Raw genomic sequence first — 26,390 nt, forward strand, 5'->3', positions numbered from 1 at the left:
ACTCTTCTCTTTAGATGAATTTGTTATATTTTGTTTATGTCCCCATGGAGAACTTCTTCTGTTTTGGTTACTGCTGTTTATTCCTGTGTCTAAAAAAGAGGATAGCAGGAAGGGAAGAATGAAGGGGGGGGGAATTGGACGGGGAGACGAACCATGAGAGACTGTGGACCCTGAGAAACAAACTGAGGGTTCTAGAGGGGAGGGGAGTGGGGGGATGGGTTAGCCTGGTGATGGGTATTAAAGAGGGCACATACTGCATGGAGCACTGGGTGTTATACACAAACAATGAATCATGGAACACTACATCAAAAACTAATGATGTAATGTATGGTGATTAACATAACATAATAAAATAAACAGTGGTTAGCATAAGGAGGAGCTCAGTAAACATCTCTTGAATGAATGAGTATTCTGGAATCCTCATTGTTTTGAAGATCCTATAATATCTAATTTGACTTAATATTTTTAAATTTAAAAAAAACCCAGCTTTCTTCCCCTGCCCTAAGGAAGCAGCAATTCTTTTGGAATGATTTTGTAGATAAAACAGTATCAACAGCCAGGATTATTTACTTTGTCATTTTTAAATTACAGGATGCTAATGAATGTTGGATACAAATGATGCGCGTATTGCAACAGAAATTGGAAGCCATAGAGGATGATTCTGTTAAAGAGGTAATTGACACATGTTTGTGATTATAGATTTTTATTATACCTTGATAAGTATACCCCGCGGCCCCAAAAGCTTGAAATAAATTCATCCTAATAGACATGTACTTGAATACTTCAGATGTTCAATCTGTAGTTGGAATTTGAAAGCTTGCATCTGACATTTGAATTCATTGTATTATGTATTAAACTTAATTGATATTATTGAGCATCTGTAGTCTTTTGGTAATGTTTTTTGAACAATAGAAGGATTTTACAGAAAGGGATTACATTTTAAAAAGCTTAAATATGTATTTACTAAACTAGATTGTGTGAGGAAAAATACACATTAGTACCTATATGAAGTAAAATTGGAATTTTTATTTCATTTTAATTTTTGCAGACAGATTCTTCATCTGCATCAGCAGTGACACCTTCTAAAAAGAAAAGTTTAATTGATCAGTTCTTCGGAGTTGAGTTTGAAACTACGTATCCTTATGAGCCAAGATTTGTAGAGACTACTCATAACTTACTAGAAGTGAATTGGTATCAGTAGCATTGTTGACTGATTGGAGTGGTGGGTGGGGTATGTAGAAAAAATCTTCAGAGGCATTTATGCCTAAAAGATAAAATGAAACTTAGGAATTTGTAAAAATACCCCATCAGAGTAATCCTAAAGTTCAGGTAAATGTACACTTTAAGGGTATTATTTTTTCCTAAGAATATCTTTAGCAGATAACTCTTTGTGTTACAACCATTTTAAGACTGTGTAAATACCAACTTATATTTGTTTAGAGTTTATCCTTTTATTATTCATTACTCATATTGTTGGTAAGTGCATGAAGCACTTTAAAGTATGTTGAAACAAATGTGGGAAACCAAAATATTTAAAATACCAATGAACGATGCTATTAATTTTATTAATTCCAGTATAGTTAATATACAGTGTTATATTAATTTCAGATACACAATATAATGATTCAACAGTTCCATACATTACTCAGTGCTCATCACAGTCAGTGTACTCTTAATCCGCATCACCTATTTCACTCATCCCCCACCCACCTCCTTCATTCTTGTTGAGAATGGAATCATATGGTATTTGTCTTTCTCTGACTTATTTCACTTAGCATTATATACCTTGGATCCATCCATGTTGTTGTAAATAGCAAGATTTCATTCTTTTTTATGGCTGAATAATATTCCATTGTATATACCCCCCATGTGATCTTTATCCATTCATCTATCGATGGACACTTGGGTTGCTTCCATAATTTGGCTATTGTAAATGCTGTAATAAACATAGGGGTGCATATGTCTTTTCATGTTAGTGTTTTTGTATTCTTTGGGTAAATACCTAGTAGTGGAATTACTGGATCATATGGTAGTTCTATTTTTAATTTTTCGAGGGGGTTCTATTTTTAATTTTTTGAGGAAACTCCATACTGTTTTCCAGAGTGGCTGCACCAGTTTGCATTCCCACCCACAGTGCATGAGGGTTCCTTTTTCTCCTATAACCTCACCAACACTTGATTTTTTTTTTTTTTTTAAAGAGGGAGAGAGAGGTTGGGGTGGGGGAGAGGGAGAAGGAGAATCTTAAGTAGGCTCCATGTCCAGTGGCGGAGCCTGACATGGGGCTCAATTTCACAACTCCAAGATCATGACCTGAGCTGAAATCAAGAGTCAGATGTTTAACCAACTAAGCCACCCAGGGGCCCTAACGCTTGTTTTTTGTGTTTTTGATTTTAGTCATTCTGACAGGTGTGAGGTGACATTGTGGGTTTTTTTTTTTTTTTTCTAAAGATTTTATTTATTTGAGAGAGAGAGAATGAGAGACAGAGAGCATGAGAGAGAGGAGGGTCAGAGGGAGAAGCAGACTCCCTGCCGAGCAGGGAGCCCGATGCGGGACTCGATCCTGGGACTCCAGGATCATGACCTGAGCCGAAGGCAGTCGCTCAACCAACTGAGCCACCCAGGCGCCCGACACTGTGGCTTTGATTTGCATTTCCTTGATGATGAGTGACGTTGAGCATCTGTTCAAGTGTTGGTCATCTATATGTCTTTGGAGAAATGTCTGTTCTCTTTATGTCTTCTGCCCATTTTTTAATTATTATTATTTTGGTGTCATATAAGTTCTTTATATATTTTGGATACTAACCCTTTATCAGATATCATTTGCAAATATTGATGCTATTAATCTTAATACCATTAGGATAATTTATTTTATTCAACATATAATTTATTATATTATAGCAGATTGATTACCTGTTGGTATATTCCTTATCTTATTTCTCAAAGCATGAAATGTACAGAATCTGAAGAAGAAGAGGTCACTAAAGGAAAGGAAAATCAGCTTCAACTTAGCTGTTTTATCAATCAAGAAGTCAAGTATCTTTTTACAGGACTTAAATTGGTAAGATCAATTACAGTTGATCCTCATTATAAATAGATTCTGTATTTGCAGGTGCATCTACTTGCTAAAATTTATTTGTAACTGTAACAACAGTACTTGGTGCTTTCATGGTCATTTGTAGACATGTTCCGAGTGGCAAAAATTTTGAGTTGCTAGACACAGTCTCACCGGAGGTCCAAAAAAGTGATGCTCTGCCTTCTTGTTTCAGCTCATACTGTTAACAAGTGTCCTTTTACTGTTATTTTAGTACCACAACTTTCTGCAATTTTGTGCTTTTTGTTGATTTGCTGTTTAAAATGGCCTTCAGGCATAGTGCTGAAGTGCTATCTAGTGTTCTAAGCCTGAGAAGGCTGTGTGTGAATGTTTATTAGATAAGCCTTAAGGAGAAAATCATGTTTGATAGATAAGCTTCATATAGGGATGGGTTATAGTATAGTTGGCTGTGAAGACAATGAGTTGTCATTAAATAGAAACATACATGACACAAGGTTGTGTATTGATAGGTTGACAGAAGTGTTGTGACCAGAGGCTTGCAGGAGGCCTCTGAGGGTATTATAGTGAGAATTTATTAGTAATAATGAGGTATAAACTGGGATTGTACTGTGTAAATCAGGCCACGTAGGCCCTCTGCCTTTGCACACTATTGCACCTGAGGTCCTGGAATGTAAGTGACTTCATTGCTTTGTCGCAGAGCTGGGTCTAGAACTTGATTCTCTCATTCGCCAGTTAGTACTCTTTCCCCATTTTCATACTACAGAATGCACTCTCATGAGCAGATTGATAAAATACAACAGTTTTGCTTGCTAATTTAGTATTTTGATATGGTTTGGGAAATACGTACATGTTTTGAAGGATAGGCAATGAATTGGGGCAGGGAGTGCATTGATAAACAAGATAATTTGTCATCAGGGAGTTCCCATCTACAGTTTGGGGTAAGATCAGTTAGGGGAGTGGTTGGTAAATACAGACATAAGAGGCAAAGGGAGAAAGTAATATTCTCTGTCCTGTGATACTGGGCGGGGGGGGAGTGTAGTGAGGCATACTGGCTTTTAAGAGAAGTTCATTTTAAAAGCTTAAAAATAATGGCTAACCACTAAGAGTCCTATAACAAATTATGACGTGCAAGTTTCAGGACATCAGAACATGAAGCATAAATGTAATTGGAGAGTATTGAATGGAATGTTTTGGCAGGGACTCTTCAGGATGATATTTTTTCTTCATAATTTTATAAAATTCCAGAAAAGCTAAATGTACTTGGAGCTTCTAGGTGATAGTGGATTGGTGATAATATGTATAGCTTACCTGATGAATAACATCACACCAGATACATGTTCTTGAGAAGCATGTATTTATGAGATGTATTGTCTTGCCCATTGTTTAGATGCTTTATCATCATTTGTTCTGATTATTCTAGAGTAATTTGGCTCCATATTTCTTTACCTTTTTGCTGTTGAACAAACTTGATTAAATGTTAAAAAGCTACACGGTGATTCCTTTTGTAATGAGATTAGTAATTTCTGAAAACTAAAAAAAAAATTTTTACACAAGTAACATGCTTATAGTGAACATTAACAGTAAATTTTTTACTGTAATTTCTTGTGTATTAATGTTCTTACAAAGCAGAGCACATTAGTAGTGCTTTTTTTAATATTAGAAATAGTAGCTTATGTTCATTAAATGTAGAATATATGCCAAATGGTTGTCCATGTTTTTTTACAGGTACTAACGTAGTTCTAACAACAGCACTATGATATATAGATATTATCATCATTTCCATATGATGCCCAGAGGGGATAACTGTCTTGTTCAGTGTCACATAGGCTGTAAAAAATGGAAAGGCAGATATGATGGTTAAGATATGTATAGTGGCTAAAGGCTTTTCCACATTTGTTAGATTTACAGGTTTTCTTTGTGATGACTTTTCTCAAATTTGAGAATAATTGGTTCTAGAAGCCTTTTATACATAAAGGATGAAGAACAGGGGTTTCCTACATTCTCGTAATTGTCCTCCTATATGAGTATTCTAATAATCTGTATGTAAGCAGAAGCCCTAAAGGCTTTTTTTTTTTTTTTATTTAAAGATTTTATTTATTTATTTGAGACAGAGAGAATGAGAGAGAGAGAGCACATGAGAGGGGGGAGGGTCAGAGGGAAAAGCAGGCTCCCCGCCGAGCAGGGAGCCCGATGCGGGACTCGATCCAGGAACTCCAGGATCATGACCTGAGCCGAAAGCAGTCGCTTAACCAACTGAGCCACCCAGGCGCCCGGCTTTTTTATGTTATATAAAATACAGTGTAAACTCAGAATCTGAGCAACATTTGGGTCACAATTTAAAACTTCAAACATTACTTATATTCTGAGGAGTTCACACCAGTATAAATTGATAACCTTTTAAGAACTGAATCATATCTAAAAGCCTTCCTACATTGTCTTCATTGAAATTATTTTTCAGTGGCATGAATCCATTGATGTATATTGTCTACTGAGGAGTACCAATTTTTAAAAGAACTAAAAGTGTGATTCTAGGGGCACCTGGCTGGCATGCAACTCTTGATCCTCGAGGTCATCAGTTCAAGCCCCACTTTGGCTGTAGAGCTTACTTTAAAAAAAAGTGTGATTCTGTATTGCAGAAAAAATTCTTTAAAACTAAAAATGTTTGATCTTCTGTTACGTTCTTTTTTTAGCGACTTCAGGAAGAAATCACTAAACAGTCTCCAACATTGCAAAGAAATGCTTTATATATCAAATCTGTAAGTTTTTCATTCCTTTTGAATTTGAATCCATTTTGATGAAAGGTTTCCAGTTAGTTAATTTTACCCAGTCTTTGTTTTTTTCCCAAACCAAGCATTAAAAACTTCTGTGGTATTTGCATGTGATAGGATTTCTTGCATTTTTTTTCCCCTCAGTCTAAGATCAGCCGACTACCTGCTTACTTGACAATTCAGATGGTTCGATTTTTTTATAAAGAGAAGGAATCTGTGAATGCTAAAGTTCTTAAGGTTAGTAATGAACTTCAGTATAATAAAATATTATAATTCACAATAGATTTCTTTCTTCCTTTAGGGATAAACTTTCTTTGAAATATTATAAGTAGGGAAGTTATTAACATTAGACAAGTGGTTCTTTGTTTGTTTGTTTGTCAGAGAGAGGGACAGCATGCACAAGCAGGGAGAGCAGGAAGCAGAGGGAGAAGCATGCTCCCTGCTGATTAAGAGCCCCATGTGGGAATTGATCCTAGGACTCTGGGATCATGACCTGAGCTGAAGGTAGACGCGTAACTGACTGAGCCACCAGGCGCCCCTGTCCTTTTTTTTTTTTTTTTAAAGATTTTATTTCTTTGACAGAGAGAGATACAGCGAGAGAGGGAACACAAGCGGGGGGAGAGGGAGAGGGAGAAGCAGGCCTCCCGCCGAGCAGGGAGCCCGATGCGGGGCTCGATCCCAGGACCCTGGGATCTGACCTGAGCCGAAGGCAGACGCTTAACGACTGAGCCACCCAGGCGCCCCACCCCTGTCCTTTTTATTTTAAATCATACACATGCCTGACTTTCACTACCAGCCCACCCCTAGCATTTGATTAAGTAGGGCCTGAAGTCCTAAAAATTTTTCATAAGATTCACAATTAGTTCTGATGGATGCCCTCCACTCCCCAGAAATACTGCTCTAGACCAGATCCTCAACTCCACAGATACTGACTCAGCAGGTTTAGAGGATGGGAGTGTGGGGTAGGAGGCATGCTGCACTCTCCAGTATGGTAGCTGTAATCTCTTGAGTAAGAGCCAGCCTTATGATGTAGCTGTTTTGTAGAACTGTAGCTCTGCTACATATCCACAGTCCGTGATCCCTGGGAGAGATATATATAATTCTGTCCTCTTGAGCTGAAATTCATAATACAATTTCAAATATACTTACTGTTATATGATAAGGTTAAATGTAGTTGGAGTATTTACAGTTGTTAACTTTATGTATTAATATTAGTTTTGAACTGTATCACTATTATTTCTTTGTAAAGGTGTATTTCAAATTACAAAAAGTCATTAAGTGACCCCATTTGTAAATTGATTCCATTGTCAGTTTTAGGTATCCATTATTTTCACAGCAACTGATGTGCTGTTTCTGAAATGCTTCTTTTGTCATATAAATTTGGTAACTCTTCTGTGGTCAGAGTCTTGGGTTTAATTGGAAAAAAAAGCTAAACAAATTTTTTTAATCTTAAAAAGTTAGAACCAGGGGTGCCTGGTTGGCTCAGTCAGTAGAGCATGCGACTCTTTATCTTTTTTTTTTTTTTAAGATTTTATTTATGTATTTTACAGAGAGAGTGAGAGACAGAGCATGAGCAGGGCGGAGGAGGAGGCAGAGGGAGAGGGAGAAGCAGGCTCCCCACTGAGCAGGGAGCCTGATGTGGGACTTGATCCCAGGACCCCTGGGATCATGACCTGAGCCGAAGACAGGTGCTTAACCAACTGAGCCAACCAGGTGCCCCGTGATTCTTGATCTTAGGGTTGGAGCCTATTTAAAAAAAAAAAAAAAGTTGGGACCACATTGAAAATAAGCACTATGATGTTTTCAGCTGCATAGATTTCCAAGTGATTTTTATGAATTTTATTTTCAACTTCATTTGAATTATGAAAGTACTACTGTAAAAGTATGATATTTTAAATAAGTACCTTTATAAGGGTGTTTACACATACTCTTTCTTTTTGGTTTGTATATAGGATGTTAAATTTCCTCTTATGTTGGATGTGTATGAACTGTGTACCCCAGAACTTCAGGAGAAAATGGTCTCTTTTCGAACAAAATTCAAGGATCTAGAAGATAAAAAAGTGAATCAGCAGCCAAAGACAGTAGGTTCTTATTGCTGATTTTCTCATCTTAATAGTTTAATCTTTAATCAGTGTTCAACAATTACTGTTACTCTCTTAGTAATTACTTTGTTAATCTCTCAGTAAAAATGGATGAACCTTTATTTTATTTAGCACATATACAAAGTTTTAGGTGTATTGTAGCATAAGAAAAAGAACTCTAGTTATGGTAAATAGGCCCTTTATGGTAGAGTAAGCTTAATATTTTCTTTTTGCCTGTAATCTGTAGCCTATATTCCTTTTATATTTATCTCCTCAAAGCATTTCACATAAAGTGTTGCCTAGTATTTTCAGTGTATTTTATTGTTTTCCTTGTAAGTCATGGAGTTATTTCTATTTGTAGATGGAATTAGTGGGATAGAATCCTGGCTCATCTATGCCTATAGTGACAAATAAGTTGTATCTTTTTAATTTGTTATTTAATTTTTATTTAAATTCAAGTTAGTTAACATAGAGTACAGTATTGGTTTCAGGAGTAGAATTCAGTGATTCATCACTTACATACAACACCCAGTGCTCATCACAACAAGTGCCCCCCTTAATGCCCATCGTCATCTAGCCCATCCCCCACCTGCCTTGCTCCAGCAACTCTCCGTTTGTTCTGTATGGTTAAGAGTCTTTTATAGTTTATTTCCCTGTCTCTCTCTTTTTCCCCCCTCCCCCTATGTTTATCTGTTTTGTTTCTTAAACTCCACATGAGTGAAATCATATGATACTTGTCTTTCTCTGACTGACTGACTTCACTTAGTGTAATACACTCTAGCTCCATCCATGTCATTGCAAATGGCAAGATTTCGTTCTTTTTGCTGGTTGAGTAATATTCGCGCGTGTGTGTACACACATGTCTTTATCCATTCATCAGCCGATGGACATTTGGGCTCTTTCCAGAGTTCGGCTGTTGTTGATGGTGTTGCTATCAACATCAGGATGCATGTGTCCCTTCGCATCTGTCTTTTTGTATCCTTTGGGTAAATACCTAGTAGTGCTGTTGCTGGGTCGTAGGGTAGCTCTGTTTTTAACTTTTTGAGAAACCTTCATACTGTTCTCCAGAGTGGCTGCACCAGCTTGCATTCCCACCAACAGGGCAAGAGGGGTTCCCCTTTTTTCTGCATCCTCACCAACACCTGTTGTTTCTTGTGTTAATTTTAGCCATTCTGACTGGTGTGATAAATTGTATCTTTTAATAAGTGCTGCTTGTATGCCTGCCTATAATTGCTAAAATCACAACCTTAGGAAACTTTATATTTAATAAGTTGTATCATTTTAGGTTCAGATAGGGTACAGCTGAACTGTGTTGGATTTTTTTTTTCCCCACAATGAAAAAGATCTTTCTTGATAACTAGAAATATTTCCAGTGTGATACTATATATCATTTAAATTCTGCAAATTACTGTGGGTGTGTAGTGCGTGTGTGTAGTGCGTGTGTTAAATGGTTTTTTTTTTTAACATTAAAATTTATTTTGAGGTAATTGTAGAATCACATGCATTTATAAGAAATAATATGAAGAGGGGCGCCTGGGTGGCTCAGTGCATTAAGTGACTCCTTCTGCTCATGTCGTAATCCCAGCGTCCTGGGATTGAGCCCCCCATCGGGCTCCCTGCTCAGCTCCCTGCTTCTCCTCCCTGCTCAGCTCCCTGCTTCTCCTCCCTGCTTCTCCTTCCTCTGCCTGCCACTCCCCCTGCTTGTGAGTGCACTCTCTCTCTGTGTCAAATAAATAAATAAAATCTTTAAAAAAAAAAAAAAAAAGAAATAATATGAAGAGATCCAGGTACCTTTTACCAAGTTTCCCCTGTGGTAATATCTTACAAAACAATAACACAGTATCACAACTTGGATATTGATTTTGATGCAGTCTAGATACAGTACATTCTCATCACTACAGAAATTCCACATACTGCCCCTTTGTAGACAAACCCACTTTCCTTTGGCCCCTGCCTCCTCTTCAATTCCTAGCAACTGTTAACCTGTTCTCCATTTCTGTAGTTTTGTCATTTTAAGATACGAAATGGAATATATATATATATATAGTATATTATACATATACTATATATATATACACTATATAAATGGAATCCTATCATATATAACTTTTTGGGATTTTCTTTTCTCAGCATACATAATTCTCAGGAAATTAGCCCAGGTTATTTTGTATAACAGTAGTTCCTTCTTTTTTGTTGCTGAATAGTATTCTGTTATGCATATACCATATTTTGCTTAACCATTCAGCTGTTGAAGGACAGCTGGATTGTTTCTAGTTTCATTTATTTTGAATAAAGTTGCTATAAGTATTCATGTACTATTTTTTTTTTTAATTTTTTATTTGAGAGAGAGCGAGTGTGAGTAGGGAGAGGGGCAGAGAGAGAGGGAGAAGCAAACTTCCTGCTGAGCAGGGAGCCCTGTGTGGGACTCAATCCCAGGACTCTGGGATCATGACTTAAGCCGAAGGCAGATGCTTAACCGACTGAGTCACCCAGGTGCCCCTCATGTACCAGTTTTAGTGTAAACATAACTTTTCATTTCTCTGGAAATAAATACCCAGTAGTATAATTGCTAGATTGCATGGTAGTTGTATATTTAATTTTTAAAGAAACTGTCAAAGGTTTTCCATAGGGACTGTACCATTTTAAATGCTCATTAGCAGTATATGACTGATCCACTTTGTGCATTCTTGCTAGAATTTGGTGATGTCAGTATTCTTTATTTTAGCCATTTGGATAGGTTTGCAGTGATACCTCATTGTGGTTTTTAATTTGCTTTTTCCTAGTGGCTAATGATGTTGAGTGTGTCTTCATGTATTTATTTGCCATCTGTATATCCTCTTTGGTGAAATGTTTCTTCTTGTCTGTTCATTTTCTAATTGTGCTATTTTTCACTCTTGAATTTTGAGAGTTTTTTGTATTATAAATACTAATCCTTTGTCAGATACATGGCTATCATATATTTTCTCCTTGCCTTTGTCTTTATCTTTTCATCTTCTTTAGGGTCTTTTGCAGAGGAAAAGTTTTTAATTTTTAGGTAATCCAGTGTATTTTTCTTTGGTTGTTCTTGCTTTTGGTGTCTTATCTAACAAACCATTGCCTAGTCAAAGGCCACAAAGATTTATGTCTGTTTCTCTTATAAGAGTTTTAAAGTTTCAGTTCTTCCCATTTAGTTCTTCCCCGGTTTTTGATCCGTTCTGGGTTAATTTTTGTGTGTGGAATGAGGTCCATATCCAAATTCATGCTATTGCATGTGAATATCCTATTCTTGGCCCATTGAATGGTCTTGGTACCCTTGTAGAGAATCAGTTGACTGTAGAGATCTATATATCTGGACTCTCAGTTTTCTTCCACAGGTCTTTATGTCTGTCCTTATGCCAGTGCCACAGTCTTGATTACTGTAGTTTTGTAGTAAGGATGTAGCAAAGTATGAGCCTTTCAGCTGTTCTTTCAAGATTGTTTTGGCTCTTATGAATGCCTTGTATATCCATTATTTTAGGATCAGCTTGTGTATTACTTCAAAAAAAACAATTGGTGGGGCGCCTGGGTGGCTCAGTCGTTGGGCGTCTGCCTTCGGCTCAGGTCATGATCCCAGGGTCCTGGGATCGAGCCCCACGTCGGGCTCCCTGCTCAGTGGGAAGCCTGCTTCTCCCTCTCCCACTCCCCCTGCTTGTGTTCCCTCTCTCGCTGTGTCTCTCTCTGTCAAATAAATAAATAAAATCTTTAAAAAAAAAACAATTGGAATTTTGATAGGATTGCAGTGAATCTAGATAATTTGGAAAGGATTGCTGTTTTAACAGCATTAAGTCTTGGCAGTCCATGAACTTGATAATGTCTTTGTATTTATTTGTATCTTAATTTTTTTCAACAATGTTTTATAGTTTATAGTATATAAATCTTGTACTTTGGCTAACTTTATTCTTAAGTATTTTATTCTTTTTTGATGTTTGAGTAAATGGCATTGCTTTCTTAATTTCATTTTTAGATTATTCTTTGTAATTGATTTTTGTATATTGATCTTTGCTGAACTGGTTTATTAACTGTTCTTTTTTTCCTCTTATTTTTTGAAAGATTGTGTAGAACCTAGTATTAATTCTTTTTTAAAGTTTTGGTAGAACATTGGTGGAAAAAAATCAGCCTGGAGATTTTTTTCCAGGCATTTTTAAATTAAATATTTGACTTCCTTTGTAGTTATGGGCTATTCAAATGATGTAATTTCGTATTAGGTTTGTTTTGGTACTTTGTTTTCATGGAATTGATCTATTTTATCTAGCTTGTCAATTTTGTGTTGTAGAGTTGTTCCTTGTATTTATTTATTTATTTTTGATGTCTGCAGGGTCTATAATGATATCTGTCCCCTGTTTCATTCCTGATACTGGTAATTTGTCTTTTTTTTTTTTTTTTTTTCCTTTGTCTTGTTAGAGGATTGTCAGTTTTATGATCTTTTCAGAGAACTGGCTAAGTGGATTTTTCTCTTTTTCTGTAATATTAATGATTTCTACCCTTCTGCTTGTTTGGGGTTTATTTTGTTCTCCTTTTTCTAGGTTCTTAAATTGTGGGAGCTTAGATTTTTGGCTTCAAACTTTTCCCTAATGTATGCATTTAGCGCTATACATTCTCTCTCAGCAGTGCTTTCACTGTGTCCTACAAATTGTTATATTGTATTTTCATTTTCATTCTGTCTTGTATTTTTTTTTAAAGGTTTTATTGATTTATTTGAGACAGAGAGCACAAGAGTGAGAGCATGAGCAGGGGTTGGGGAGGGAGAGGAAGAAGCAGACTCCCCGCTGAGCAGGGAGCCCTATGTGGAGCTTGGATCAGGACTTGAGCTGAAGGCAGATGCTTAACCAGCTGAGCCACCCAGACACCTCTCTGTTCCTTGTATTTAAAAAAAAATCTCCCATGGGACTTCTCTTTGAATTTGGATTATTTAGAAGTGTCTTGTTTAGTTTCCAAATATTTGGAAATTTATTTATTATCTTGCTGTTACTGCTTCTAGTTTGATTTCATTGTGAAAGAACACACTTGTGTGATTTAAATTCCTTTAAATTTGAAGTTTGCTTTATGGCTTAGGATGTGATATATCTTGGTATATGTTCTGTGGGTACTTGGAAAAAAAATTGTATTCTACGGTTGTTGAATGGAATGAATGTTCTATAGATGTTGATTAGATCCAGTTGGTTGATGGTGGTGTTGCATGTTCCTGTAACCATGCTGTTTTTCTGTCTAGTTGTTCTATCAGTTTTTGTGAGAGGAGTGAGGAAGCTAAAATTGGGTTTTATGTGTTTCTCCATTCGGTTCTGTCCACTTTTGCTTTGCATGTTTTGTAGCTCTGTTATTTGGTGCATACACCTTTAGGATTGCTAAGTATTCTTAAGTGGAGTGACCCTTTTTTATTATGCAACATCCCTCTCTGTCCCTGGTAGTTTTCTTTACTCTAAGTCTACTTTTCTGATACTACTATTGCCAGTGCTGCTTTGTTTTTGTTAATGTTTGCATGATGTCTTTTTGTATTATTTTACTTTAAATTTGCCTATATTGTTATATTTGAAGAGTTTCTTATAGACAGCATAGAGTTGGTTGTGTATTTTAATATACTGTTAATCTCTTATTGCTTTATTTAGACTAAACATTTACATTTAATGTAAGTTGATTTGTTAATTGTGTTATATTTTGCTTTCTCTTTGTTCTGTTTTTCACTTCTTTTTATTACCTTCTAGGTTACTTGAACATATAATAGAATTCTAAATTGACTTATCTACGATTTTTTAAAAATCTTTTTCTTTGTATACCTTTTTCTATGGTTACTCTGGGTGTCAAATTTTAATACAAAAGGGAATAGTTGACTTAATTGCCATTTTTTTGTTGTGGGTGCCTTTGACTTCTTGTCACTCTAGTGATCTTTAAACTACTTGCATTGTGTTCATTACCATTATAGTTTTCAAGAACTTTGTGCCCATATGCCTAGATAAGTTTGATTTTTTTGTATTACACACTGCAATGAGTTGAGGCAAGGAATTCCCACCAAAGATCTTTGTTTAAAATAGTGAATCATCTCTTTCAATATTAGGTAAATATTTGCTGAATGAAATATTTCAGCTCATTTAAGCTAAGTTCATTCATTTCATTTGAGCAGGTGGCCATGTCTTAGTAGGTTTAATGTTAGTTCAGTAATTCGACTTTTCTTTCATTGAGGTACCTTTTTTTTTAAATCCTATGTGGTTTGATAGGATTTTGGTAAAAATATAGAATTGGGTTTTCCTTTTCTACCCTAGAGTACTGTTTGTATTGTTATATTCACTGATATGCTGTAGGTTTAGTGGCTTATAGTTGGTCCTAGAATCAGAGAGTCTGTTACTGTGCATACAAGATTGTATGTTGTTGAAGTATAGCTCCTTTGGGTTTATAGTTTTGTGTTAACTATGGTTATATCGTTTTAGTAATTTGTAAGGTAGTATTTTATATTGTAGTCAGTAAATATGTGTGGAAAGAATATTTATTGAATAGAATACAAATTTTATTTCCAGTATCATGATTTAAAATTAAAATTTTTTCCCCTCAGAGTGACAAAAAGAGTAGTCCCCAGAAAGAAGTTAAATATGAGCCTTTTTCTTTTGCTGATGGTAAGTGGAAAAAAATCATTTCAATTGAGTTACTGTGTGTGTGTGTGTGTGTGTGTGTTTAAGGTAACATTATTGTCTTGGCACTTACCTATTTTTTTTCAGATACCATGCTTTTTTAAAAAGAAAATCAGATTTTTTTTTTATTAAAGGATTTTTAATTTATTCATTAGCTACAGAGAGAGAGAGCATGAGCAGGGGGAGAGGCAGAGGGAGAGGGAGAAGCAGACTCCCTGCTGAGCCAGGAGCCCGATGTGGGGCTCGATCTCAGTACCCTGGGATCATGCCCTGAGCCGAAGGCAGACGCTTAACCATCTGAGCCACCCAGGCGCCCCAGAAAGTCAGATTTTTAAAATACAATTTACCTTAATTAGACACACAGTAAAAATCAGTCTTTTTAGGATGTAGTTCTGTGAATACTATCATACTTCTTAAAATATCTTCCATAAATCCTTAACTTTGAACTGTCATATGTTATTGAATTCTAGTAATAGGCTAACGTATTGCTACCTAGCTGGAGAAATCACGTCTCTTCATTGTCTAATATTGTTGGACTTACATCTTTCTTTAGACATTGGCTCCAATAATTGTGGATACTATGACTTACAAGCAGTGTTAACACATCAGGGAAGGTCTAGCTCTTCAGGCCATTATGTATCATGGGTGAAAAGGAAACAAGGTAAGGATTCTGTTTTGTTTTTTTTTTCCCCAGTAGTTAGTTAATTTAACAGTTTACTTAGTACAGATTTTTTGCACAGTGGTTTTCAAACTTTTTGGTCTCAGAACTCCTTTACATTCTTAATTGTTGAGGTCCACAAAGAGCTTTTGTTTATGAGGATTCTCTTTAATATTTACTATAATAGAAATTAAAACTGAGAAATTAACTCATTGGAAGCTGACAGGAATAAACCCATTACATATCACATAAATAACAAAGATAACAGTATTTTCCAAAACAAAAAAATAGCAAGAAATAGTATTGATTTGTTTTTGTAGGTCTGCTTTGTCTGGCTTAATAGGAGACACCTGTTTCTGCATTCAGTCTCTTGCTTTATCACACATCCTATGACTTCTGGAAAATTCCAAAGCACACTTGAGAGAATGAGGGAAAAAGGCAAATAATACTTTAGTAGTGATATAAAAAAATTGTGACCTTCATAGTACCCCTGAAATGGTCTTGAAACCTGAGTAGCCCCTGGACCACACTTTGAAAACTGTTAGTATGGCAGATGGAATACTGCTGTGCATAAAAGTACTCAGTACCTTTTTTGAAATGGAACTGAGAAAACATGTATGATATTAATTTCATTTTCTTCTCTTGTTCTTTAGATGAATGGATTAAGTTTGATGATGATAAAGTCAGCATCGTGACACCAGAGGATATCTTACGGCTTTCTGGTGGTGGAGACTGGCACATAGCATATGTTTTACTCTATGGGCCTCGCAGAGTTGAAATAATGGAAGAGGAAAGTGAACAGTAATCTTCATTTTAGCTATTTATGTTTAGGTGTGAAATAAATGTTACTTGTTGATCATTTCTATAATCCAGAGCTGTAGAGGAAGACATGTAGGTGGTTTTATGTGTTTCCCCTCTCATGTGGAACAAAAGAGGGTGAAGCAGACCACTCTGTGGATCAACCTAAAAATTACAGAAAAAAAAATTGCCTTTGGACTGTGTGGTTGCAGGAATACATTTTTAAAAAGCTTATTTCTTGCATTAATTTTTAAAAATTCTGATTTGAAATGCCTTTCAGCCATTACCTTCCATGATAAATTTTTTCTCCCTGCCTTTTTAAGCCCAGGATTCAGCAATCAGATGTTTATTGCACACCTATTACTCTTTTTGTTGTTGTTGTTCTTGCATGGTTCAAACCACCGGTGATTCATAGCTGCCCATCCTTTGCCTTATCTAACAAAAATTTTGCCAGGAAGGTGGAAAGGAAGGAAGTGTTGCTCTCATTGTGTTACTCAGTGCTGCTGCCCACATCCCATGGAAACATGGGTACAATCAAGTATTTGTCCAGCCTGACTGTTGCTGGCTTTTCATGACTTTAAAATAAATTGTGATCAGTAATAGTACATTTGATTATACATTCATTATTGTGTCTCTCTGATGTACTATGGTTTGTATGTTTAACTTTGCAATGGTTTTGTAGTAATCAACCTTAAAAAGTTGACAAGCTCTCGTTGCTTATTTTTAGAAAATGAGGATATTTAATAAAAAAAAAAAAAAAAGAGGGACTAACAGCTTCTAACCTCAAGTCTTTTGTCTACTGAGTGTTGGAGCTTGGGTTAAGTTTAGGTATATTTAATATCACGCCTTGCTGCAGGTTGTTAGTTTTACTCTGCTGTTAAGCATCCATTTAAAAATGTTATCTCTTCTGCCTTCTCACATTATGTTCTGTTTAAAAGAAATACAAAGTTGTAAAAGTAACAGAGTTCTTTGGATGCTGAATGCAACGATGTTTATTGGTCTGTCTTTTCTTTGGCTCAGTTGTTTTTACTCGTCTGTTCCCAAAATCTTAATGTGTATCTCAGAATTGAATAATAGCAATGATTTTTAAAGTGATGGTAAAAGTACCAAGAGTAAGTGGTGTTTCAGTATGGTAGGTTTCTTACATTTTAATACATTCTAATTCCTCATCTTTGTTTCAAGAGCCTTGATTACTAGATAGAGGATAGGAAATTAGCTCATTTGTCTCTGATTTTGAGTTAGGTATATAAAATGAAGCTTGGGGGATTATCATGAAATCTCCTCTCTTACGCTGTTTTCATGCTCTGCAGAGCATAGCACTGGTAACTATTAAATTCCTAGAGAATAATGGCCAATTTCCTCTCAGCTTTGAACAATGTGATAAAACCTGAGAACCCTAGGAGATAAAATAAGCATTTCAGGGAAACTTATTTGTAAATAGCTTCTTCAGCTAAGTGGTGATTACTGGCAATCATTATTCCCTTTGCCTTGGCGGAGGGTGCAGAATAGAATGGGGAAGAGGAGACCATAAGAAGTGTAATGATTCTTAGATAGTGCTATGATGCTTGTGACTCTGCATTTTTTATTCACAGTCTGTCTTGGTCTGAACAATTTTGAGGACATAAATTTAGCGATTAGAATTCTGATTTCTGACTTGCAGGATGCTGTAGCTAGTAGATGAGGTAGGTTTAGAACAAAGTATATGTCTTGTATGGAGTTAAGATTTTTAATATTGTAATTCCTTAATTGTTTCAAAAATGGATTTCATTTTATTTGATCCAAATAAGCATTAGTCCAAAGATTTTTTTTTTTTTTAAGAAATTGGACTTACACCAGTGTTTTAAACTAGTAAGGCTATTTTAGAGTTCAGCCTTGCATATAAGGTCTTTGAGAAGGGAGAGTGGTCAAGAAAATTTCTTGATTCCTGAGTGTGCCTTATATGCTGTGCCATGAGCACGGAGGCCCTTTTGATATTAGAGCTGTGCTGTATCACTGTTGGACTAGCCAGTGAAGTTAAGTCCAAGCAAGAACATTTATGGTGTAATATGCACTTAGGTGTATTATGCACTTAGTAGCCTTTCAGGATACAAAACATACAATGATAACCTAATGTTAGAGCCCTACAGGGTAATTATGCTTATGTGGGAATGGGAAAAGTAGATGGTACTGTCCCCAGCCATTATTACATAGTGCTTTGCTGTTTGTAGATAGCTTTCACCTACATATCTCAAACTTCACATCAATCCTGGAAGTATGCATCCCTATTTTAAGGACTTAGGATTTTAGACTTCACCCTGTTTTTTTTCAAGTTGGGGGCTGGCAAACATTTTCTGTAATGGGTGGGGTGGATAGTACATATTTTAAGTTTCGCAGGCCACAGTCTTTGTCACAGCTACTGAACGCTGTTGTTGTAGCATGAAAGGAGCCATAGATGATACTTAAATCAGCAGAACTGTGTGCTGATAAAATTTTACTTGTAAAAGCAGGTGGGAAATGGGCCAGTGTTTGCTGATCCTCTGCTTTAAGGCATAAATGAGTAAGACTAGAGCAGTCATATGGTTTCAGAAAGTCATTGTGGGATTTTCAGAACAGCAAGTTAAATTTTGTAACTACTAATGGCATGTGGGAAACGAAGTTGGCATAGTGTATCTTAGGAAACACCATGCTCCCTAAATATTGCTTACTGACTTCATTATAAATATTTTAACAAAAAATATGTGATCTTGAGGTCGCTTTATTTTGTCCATTTTCTCAACGTACTCCCTTCGCCTGAAACCCTGAGGTCAGTTATCAAGAGCCAATACGCCTTCTGTTGTTCGTGGAGCACCAGCCAACTGTACAACAACTGTTATAAAAATGTTTATTGTTTACCAAAACCATTGGACCTCTTATCAAATGCTGCTTGGTAACAAAATCTTATCACAATTTTAATAAAAAAAAGAAAAGAAAGAAAGAAGCTAACTATTTGTCTCATTGTCATTAGTTAGACTTTCTGCAAGGTCACTTAATCCGGACTTATTCAGTGCGTTCATCAGATTCTCAGGTGTTGCATGTACTCCCTCTTGATCTTGCCAGGCGACCAGTAGCTGCTTAGCTCTCATCTTCATGTCTTCGCTATCACACTCAATTTGTCTAATTTCCGAGTCTTTCATTTCCAAGTAGGGAGCCAGGATCTTCCATTGCTCGCCCAGTTTACTGGCAAACACCTCTATTTGTTCCCCTGTTACAGGTTTGTCTCGGCGAACATCAGGGCCTAGGAAACACAGGAGATGTAAATTATGTACAAAGCCTGAGGACATGTACAATTCAAAATATACAACAGAATGGGGAAGATACGGGGCCACTGAAATATTAATCACCTTTCATAAGCTTTATTTTAAAACAATTCCTTTCTATATTTTTCATGGGGTGAATATTGTTCTTATAGTCATGATCACTAGGTATCAGTACTTTTAAAACTAAAGCTGCTGCCTCTATTGTAATTATGAAGGTCTCCCCCGAAAGCAGCTGCTCTCTTCTAACCCGCCCCCCCGCCATTAACAAACAGGTGAGTCACCTTCAAATCTAAGTACCTTCCTTCCCATCACTTCCAAATTCTATTGCATAAAGTGTAATATTTTAAAAGTTATCAAGCAATGTTTAAAATCCCTCACTATAAGAAACAGCTGAGATAAATGGTAGAGGTTGAGAAGTAGATCAAATAACGTACCTCTCAACAAAGAACCCCAATCTTTTCCAATTTTGTAAAATAGCCAAGAAAATTCAATTCTTACTTTCATTTTCCTTCAGTAAAGCATCATTATCTTCCTCATCTTCATCCTCACCTGTTTTTATCTCTTCAGAAGGAGGCTAAAATGAGGAAGAAGAATGTTTAAGAGAATGCCAACTTGTAAAATAACTTGGGGATACTTTTGGTTTAGGTTATGAGTGGTTGAGATTCCACATTCCAGGGCCCAGAACTTGATCCTTGAGCGTGTTAAATGTGAATGTCAGGTAAGGATCACAAATGGCATGGTGTTAACGTGGAGAAGGAGTGGACGGGAAAGACTCCCCTTCCCCCACACATGGGAAGAAGGCAGAGCCAGTAAAGCGTACGGTAAGATGATTTACAAATATCTAGCATATAGTAATGATAGGCTGGAGAAAACCAGGGGAGGATTTGGGTTCTTAAAAAATTTTTTTAGTAATTTTACGGTATAGTTATTACCATATTGTAGTAATACAATGAGAAAATTGTATTGGAAAAGAGAACAGAGTAGAAAGGTAGGTCTAGGTACCTACTGCTACCCATTATAGATCCTGTTTGATAAAACACAATACATTGGCAAATAGGAAAAATTCATGTCTGAGTTTACAGGTGAGATAATTGTTTAACCAAAATACTGTGGGCTTTAAAATTAAATTACATGCTTTATAAAAAATTTATCAACTTAATGTACTTCCTGTAAATGTACACTCAAATGCATTTTTCCTTATTCTTAAACATGGAGATTTGTGGATTATTTTTTCCACACAATAAACTGTAAATTCAGCTTCTTAGTGATAGTAGTTTTAATAAGATAACAAAGAATATGAAAACGTTGATCTACATTACTTACTGGTAATTCCTTTGCTAGCTTTATTACCATGTTTTCGAGATATTCTGGCAAACTTTTAAATTGCTGGTTGGTTGGCTGGAAGAAGTGAGGGCTTCTCCGTGCTAACAGTCTCAGGGCTCTCCAACCATAATTTGAATTGTTCACAGCCCTAGGAAAAGAAATGTCAGTCTTGTCATTTACGGTTTTTTATTTCTATATGCCTTCCAGTTAGCGTATAGAGTGTCACATGGTAAATTAACATTAAGTAGCTGAAGGCACCATTCTTTTCATTCTGATCTTATTCCTAAAGAACCTCTGAGTGTGCAGTACACTTACAAATGAACACTAGAAATGGGCAGAATCTGATGAGGCAGGTTCATATGCAGCAAACACCTGAAAAGTTTAATACCCGTTTTACTTAATTTAAAAAGTCAATCAGTACGTGTATAGTGATAACTAGGTGTTCTGTGTGCAGGACAGTCATCATCTACGTCTTTAGAAGAAAAACGAATAGGCTTTTACTATAGTCAGTGAGCTGACGCCCATACAGACAATGCCACCTGCAGGTGTGAATTCCAGAATGTAAGTTTTATCAGCACTGAGTTTTGACCATATTCAATCAATACATCATTCTCCATTTATATAAGCCTCTCATTTTAGTTCGCTTAATACCAAACTCAATGAATAAAAATGGTTCCAAAACTAAAAGGGAAACATCGAATAGCCACCACAGTGAGCAGGGATAGATACAAAGTGATACAGAGCACAGCACCGGGCGCTACACAGTAAGGTGAGAAATGCAAACCTCACGAATTCTAAAGATAATGTTCCAGAACCAGCCAAGCTGGAGACGAATCCAGAGCACAAATTTACTCTGTGAATTTTTGCAAGTCATTTGGAAGATCCCCCTAAGTTCTTAAGGGTAGCAACCTGGTTTATTTAGTCCTCCTCTTGAAATGAGCCTCTACTTTTAGCAAGTGCAAAACTACTCCTACACGGGTCTTGCCAACTTAATGTCATGGTACAAGGCTTTGCCTGATCAGTTAACCAGCCTACCTCTCTTGACACATTTCCATTTAAGCAGTTTCAATCTTTTTTTTTTTTTCTTAAAGATGTTATTTATTTATTCATGACAGAGAGAGAGAGAGTGAGAGAGAGGCAGAGGGAGAAGCAGGCTCTCAAGGAGCAGGGAGCCTGATGCGGGACTCGATCCCAAGACTCTGGGATCATGACCTGAGCTGAAGGCAGACGCTCAACCATCTGAACCACCCAGGTGCCCCAGTTTCAATCTTTTAAGCATTTTCAAAATTCTCCACCAGTTACACATACAAACTTTCTTACTCTCCAGAAATCCATACCATTCAGGTTCTTAAAGCAAGGTTCGCGGAGAACTCTCATTCATTCATTCAACAAATACTTGGTGAGCTGGGCACTCAGACCTTAGAGGTACCCTGAACACTCGAGACACTACAATCTTGCAGTTAAGAGCAGGGCCCTGAGGCCGGAGTGATTTCCTGGCTCTGGCATTTACTAGATGAGAACTTCAATACATGATTCACCCTCTCTCCTCACTTTAACTGTAAAAGGGAGATAAGGGCAGTTTCTACCTTAAAGGTATAGATGGTAAGTACTTAGGGAGGACCTGACAGTGAATGTGGAAATGTGTTGGCAAACATCATTACTATGGATAAACACCAGGTATAAGAATTTCACACAGTGGTAAGGATAAGAAGAACATGAGAAATGGGAATTTCAGATAGGGAGGGGCTTCTGGGCCAGGGAAAACTGCCCTGAGACAGTATCTGAGAGGAGAACTGAAGTGAGCCCACACCACAGGAGTAGCTTGGGGAGAAGTGGAAAGACCTTTGAGTTGAAGAACAGAAACCTGGCTGGTGTAGTTAGAGCAGAAAGAAAATGAACAAAGAGGAGAAGTGATCGAAAGAGTAGGCAGCAGCCAGACGGGTCTTTTAGGCCCTGGTAAGGAGTTTGGATTTCATCCTAATTTTACCAGGCAGTCACTGGAAGAGTTAAAGCAGGAGATCAGACTTGTGAGTTTAAAGATCACAATTCACATGCTGGAGAACTGACCGGAGCATCATTAGTTAAGAGATCACAGTAACTAACTCATAACTAGTCACAAGGTCACACGAGTCAGAGCACTCTATTTTCTGTGTGCTAACTACATGTCCTGTGTGGCTCAAAGTGAATCCTCTTATTTAATCCTCAGAATAACCCCATGAAATGGGTATTATACTATTTAGCAATGAGAAAACAAGCAGAAAGGGGTTACAGTAGCCCTAGAAGCCTAGCCAGTGAGTGACAGAGTGTCCTGGGATTGGAACCCAGGGAGTCTGACAAGAGGGTCCTTGCCCTTAAATGATGACACCAAACTGCCTATTTAAAACCATGGGGCTGGGACGCCTGGGTGGCTCAGTCGTTAAGCGTCTACCTTCGGCTTAGGTCGTGATCCCTGGGTCCTGGGATCGAGTCCCACATCGGGCTCCCTGCTCAGCGGGGAGTCTGCTTCTCCCTCTTCCCCTGCCTGCAGCTCCCTCTGCTTGTGCTCTCTCTCCGACAAATAAATAATCTTTAAAAAAATTTTAAAAAATAAAACCATGGGGAGGGGGTGCATGGGTAGCTCAGTCAGTTGAGTGCTTGGCTCTTGGTTTCAGCTCAGGTCATGATCTCAGGGTTGTGAGATCGAGCCTAACGTAGGGCTCCACCCTCAGTGTGGAGTCTGCTTGACATTTTCTCCCTCAGCCCCTCCCCGCTTGCACACTTTCTCTCTAAAATAAGTAAATAAAATCTTTAAAAAAAAAAATCTTTAAAACCACAGGGCTGGGGTGCCTGGGTGGCTCAGTTGGTTAAGCAGCTGCCTTCGGCTCCGGTCATGATCCCGGGGTCCTGGAATCGAGCCCTGCATCGGGCTCCCTGCTCAGCAGAGAGCCTGCTTCTCCCTTTCCCTCTGCCTGACACTCTGCCTACTTGTGCTCTCTATCTCTCTGTCAAATAAATAAATAAATAAATCTTTAAAATAAAAAATAATAATAATAAAAAAAAACAAAACCACAGGGCTGTGTGGTGTTGCCTAGAAGATTAGATAAAAAAGCTGAGACTGAGTCCTGAGGTTACTCCAAGATCTGGGAGCCAGCTGAGATGCAGTGAGGCAGGAGTGTAGTTTAATGGATGTCAAGAGAAGAACACATTATCTAAGGAAGGAGAGACAAGTGGTGAATGCTGCTGGGAGGTCGGAAAAAGATGCCATGACCTTGACGAGCGCTATTTCAGTGGAGGGACAGGGAGACCACCCAGTGGCAGTGAGCTGACAAGAATGGGAGGTGAGGAAATGAAGGCAATGGTTATCAACACGTCTCGGGAGACACTGATTTGAAGGGGAAAAGAGGATTGTTGGGAGGGAGGTGGATGCCCAAGGCATTGTTCTTATTTTTTGAAACAAGTGTGATTCTACTTCGTGTTTGTCAGTGGGCATGGTCATTGAAATCAGGAATGTGCACTAATGTGAACTTGGTACATAAATTCACCTAAGAGGAAAAGTACTACCCTATCAGTGTTCTAATGTACATACAATTCCTAAAAAAATACTGTAGAATGTTAGCTCATAAGAAACACTACTTACTTGTATTCATTTTCAACCATGTTTTCAGGGTCTGCCTGTTCAATGGCTTCCTCAAAGAATTCCTCCAAAGTTGGCATGTATTCCCTGGGTGTTAAAAAACAACTAGTAAGGACCATGTGTGTTCATTCTTAATAAAATACTCCTAAAACAGTGGCACTGAAAGATTCTAATTATGACCTACACTTGAGTTAGTTACATTACTTAGGAACCCAGATTTTTAAGGGGGTAAATGACTCAAAACTGACTTCTCCAAGAGGACCACGGAGAAGCAGTGCGGTGCTACATCGTGTCATATACTATACTCCATGTAACCTACCAGTCACTGGGCTCCACACTGTAATGTTACTGGTCACAGGGACAGCCAGGGATTTCACAGCATTTGAACTTCCCCAGCAAGGAAGAAAATGTCACATCCAGTGCCCACATCCAAGAATGTTTTTTCCTTAAGCCAGCATTAATAAAACCCACACTAATAACCAGACCATACTGAGATTTAAAGAGTTTAACTGTGAGCTTATTTTATGTCACTCCCATGACAGCATGTTGGTTTTTAATTGGATCTTTCTGGAATTTGGTTTTAGAAATAAGATTTTGATAGTCAAGCAAATAAACAAGATCCAAGGGTCTGATTAGAAGACATCTTTGACTAAAACTAGAAAAATGGGCTCTGTAAGAAAAACTCAAGCACCCAATCTTACAACTTTCAGTACAATAACACACTCTCTAACTGGTAAACATAAGAGGGCTGGAAGGTTTCCTTGGAGTTTACCACCACTCTTTTATATATCACGCTAGACAAAGCAAGGTGACACTAAAATCCCAACCAGACTATCATTGATCAGTGTTTGGAACCATTTATTAGTTTAAAAATTACTGTACAGTTGACCCTGGAACACCACTGAGCTTGAACTGTGTGGGTCCACTTATTTGTGGATTTTTTTTGATTCAGTACTCTAAATGTATTTTTTTATTATTTTAATATTTTTTTCTCCAGCTTCCTTTAGTAAGAATACAGTATATAATACATATACAAAATGTGTTCATATTTTGTGTATCAATCATATCACCTGTTTATGCAGTAAGGCTTCCAATCCACAGTAGGCTGTTGGGGAATCAAAAGTTACTTGTGCATTTTTTACCGTGTGGGGGTTGACACCCCAAACCCTGTGTTGTTCAAGGGTCAACTATACTGTGATCAATCAAGACTAATAACGGAATGAACCTCCCAGGCACTGCCTTATCTGACTTTTACAAACACTACAAATACAACTCTCCTCTCTGATCTCGTTCTCTTTCCCCAGAGGTGGCCACTCTTCAGAAATTGGTATTTATCACTCCTGTTTTTTTTTTAACTGAGCGTATACTGTTTTGAAGCTTTTCAAACTTTATAATGGAACCATGCTTGTACCCTTCTACAACCCTGATTTTTCTGAAGTACGCCTGTCTGATACAGTAGTTCTCAACCTCATTCTGGGGCCCAATGTACAGCGGTCCGCTACGTGAACGTGTCACACATTATCCATTCTTCCACTGATATTTAGGTAGTTTCCCCAGTTTTGCTGTGACACTGCTAAACGAACATTCTTGCACCATCTCATTGTGCAGGTGAGCTAGTTTCTCTAGACATTATGGTGTTCAAACTTCCCCTACAACTCACAGTAAGGAATTAATTTTATATTACAACCCAAAACACACACATAAATGCGAGCATGTGTATCATACGTAAGTAAAGCTAACGTTTCACAAAAATATATTCTCTATTTCCCTAAAAAAAAATGCTGGTGGCAACTAATAAACTGACTTCACAAATCACCGGTTCTCAACCTGAAGTTTTAAAGGAATTACTTTAAAGATCAACCAACCCAGGACTGGAATTGTTAGGACGTAGCGTATGCACACCTTTAACTTTCAGTTACTGCCAAATTGTTTTCCAAAGTGGCTGTACCAATTTAGGCTCCCACCAGCATCACTGGCAAATTATTTATTTATTAAAATTAACATATAATGTATTTGTTTCAGGGGTACAGGTCTGTGATTCAACAGTCTTACACAATTCACAGCGCTCACCATAGCACATACCCTCCCCAATGTCCATCACCCAGCCACCCATCCCTCCCACCCCCCACCCTCCAGCAACCCTCAGTTTGTTTCCTGAGATTAAGAGTCTCTTATGGTTTGTCTCCC

General features: G+C 37.4%; 2 protein-coding genes across 4 annotated transcripts in view; one reads left to right on the forward strand and one right to left on the reverse strand.

Moving 5' to 3' along the window:
• The window catches only part of USP14 (ubiquitin specific peptidase 14), a 41,735-nt gene extending 25,138 nt beyond the window's left edge, over positions 1 to 16,597 (forward strand). For both annotated transcript variants that reach the window (XM_006733037.3, XM_006733039.3), the window contains 9 exons: positions 592 to 672; positions 1,049 to 1,134; positions 2,944 to 3,058; positions 5,743 to 5,808; positions 5,965 to 6,057; positions 7,773 to 7,901; positions 14,461 to 14,521; positions 15,090 to 15,197; positions 15,848 to 16,597. In XM_006733037.3, coding sequence (XP_006733100.2) covers positions 592 to 672; positions 1,049 to 1,134; positions 2,944 to 3,058; positions 5,743 to 5,808; positions 5,965 to 6,057; positions 7,773 to 7,901; positions 14,461 to 14,521; positions 15,090 to 15,197; positions 15,848 to 15,999 — 891 coding nt within the window. In that variant the 3' untranslated portion in view covers positions 16,000 to 16,597. The remainder of the gene's footprint in view (positions 1 to 591; positions 673 to 1,048; positions 1,135 to 2,943; positions 3,059 to 5,742; positions 5,809 to 5,964; positions 6,058 to 7,772; positions 7,902 to 14,460; positions 14,522 to 15,089; positions 15,198 to 15,847) is intronic.
• A 984-nt stretch (positions 16,598 to 17,581) lies between these two features.
• Positions 17,582 to 26,390, reverse strand: part of THOC1 (THO complex subunit 1) — a 54,746-nt gene continuing 45,937 nt past the window's right edge. For both annotated transcript variants that reach the window (XM_081801541.1, XM_081801542.1), the window contains 4 exons: positions 24,207 to 24,290; positions 20,591 to 20,738; positions 19,766 to 19,841; positions 17,582 to 19,245 (listed from right to left, as the gene is read on the reverse strand). In XM_081801541.1, the coding sequence (XP_081657667.1) occupies positions 18,950 to 19,245; positions 19,766 to 19,841; positions 20,591 to 20,738; positions 24,207 to 24,290 (604 nt within the window). In that variant the 3' untranslated portion in view covers positions 17,582 to 18,949. The remainder of the gene's footprint in view (positions 19,246 to 19,765; positions 19,842 to 20,590; positions 20,739 to 24,206; positions 24,291 to 26,390) is intronic.

This window comes from Leptonychotes weddellii, chromosome 13 (assembly GCF_054177405.1).
Source record: "Leptonychotes weddellii isolate Sample4059 chromosome 13, ASM5417740v2, whole genome shotgun sequence".
Taxonomy (NCBI): domain Eukaryota; kingdom Metazoa; phylum Chordata; class Mammalia; order Carnivora; family Phocidae; genus Leptonychotes; species Leptonychotes weddellii.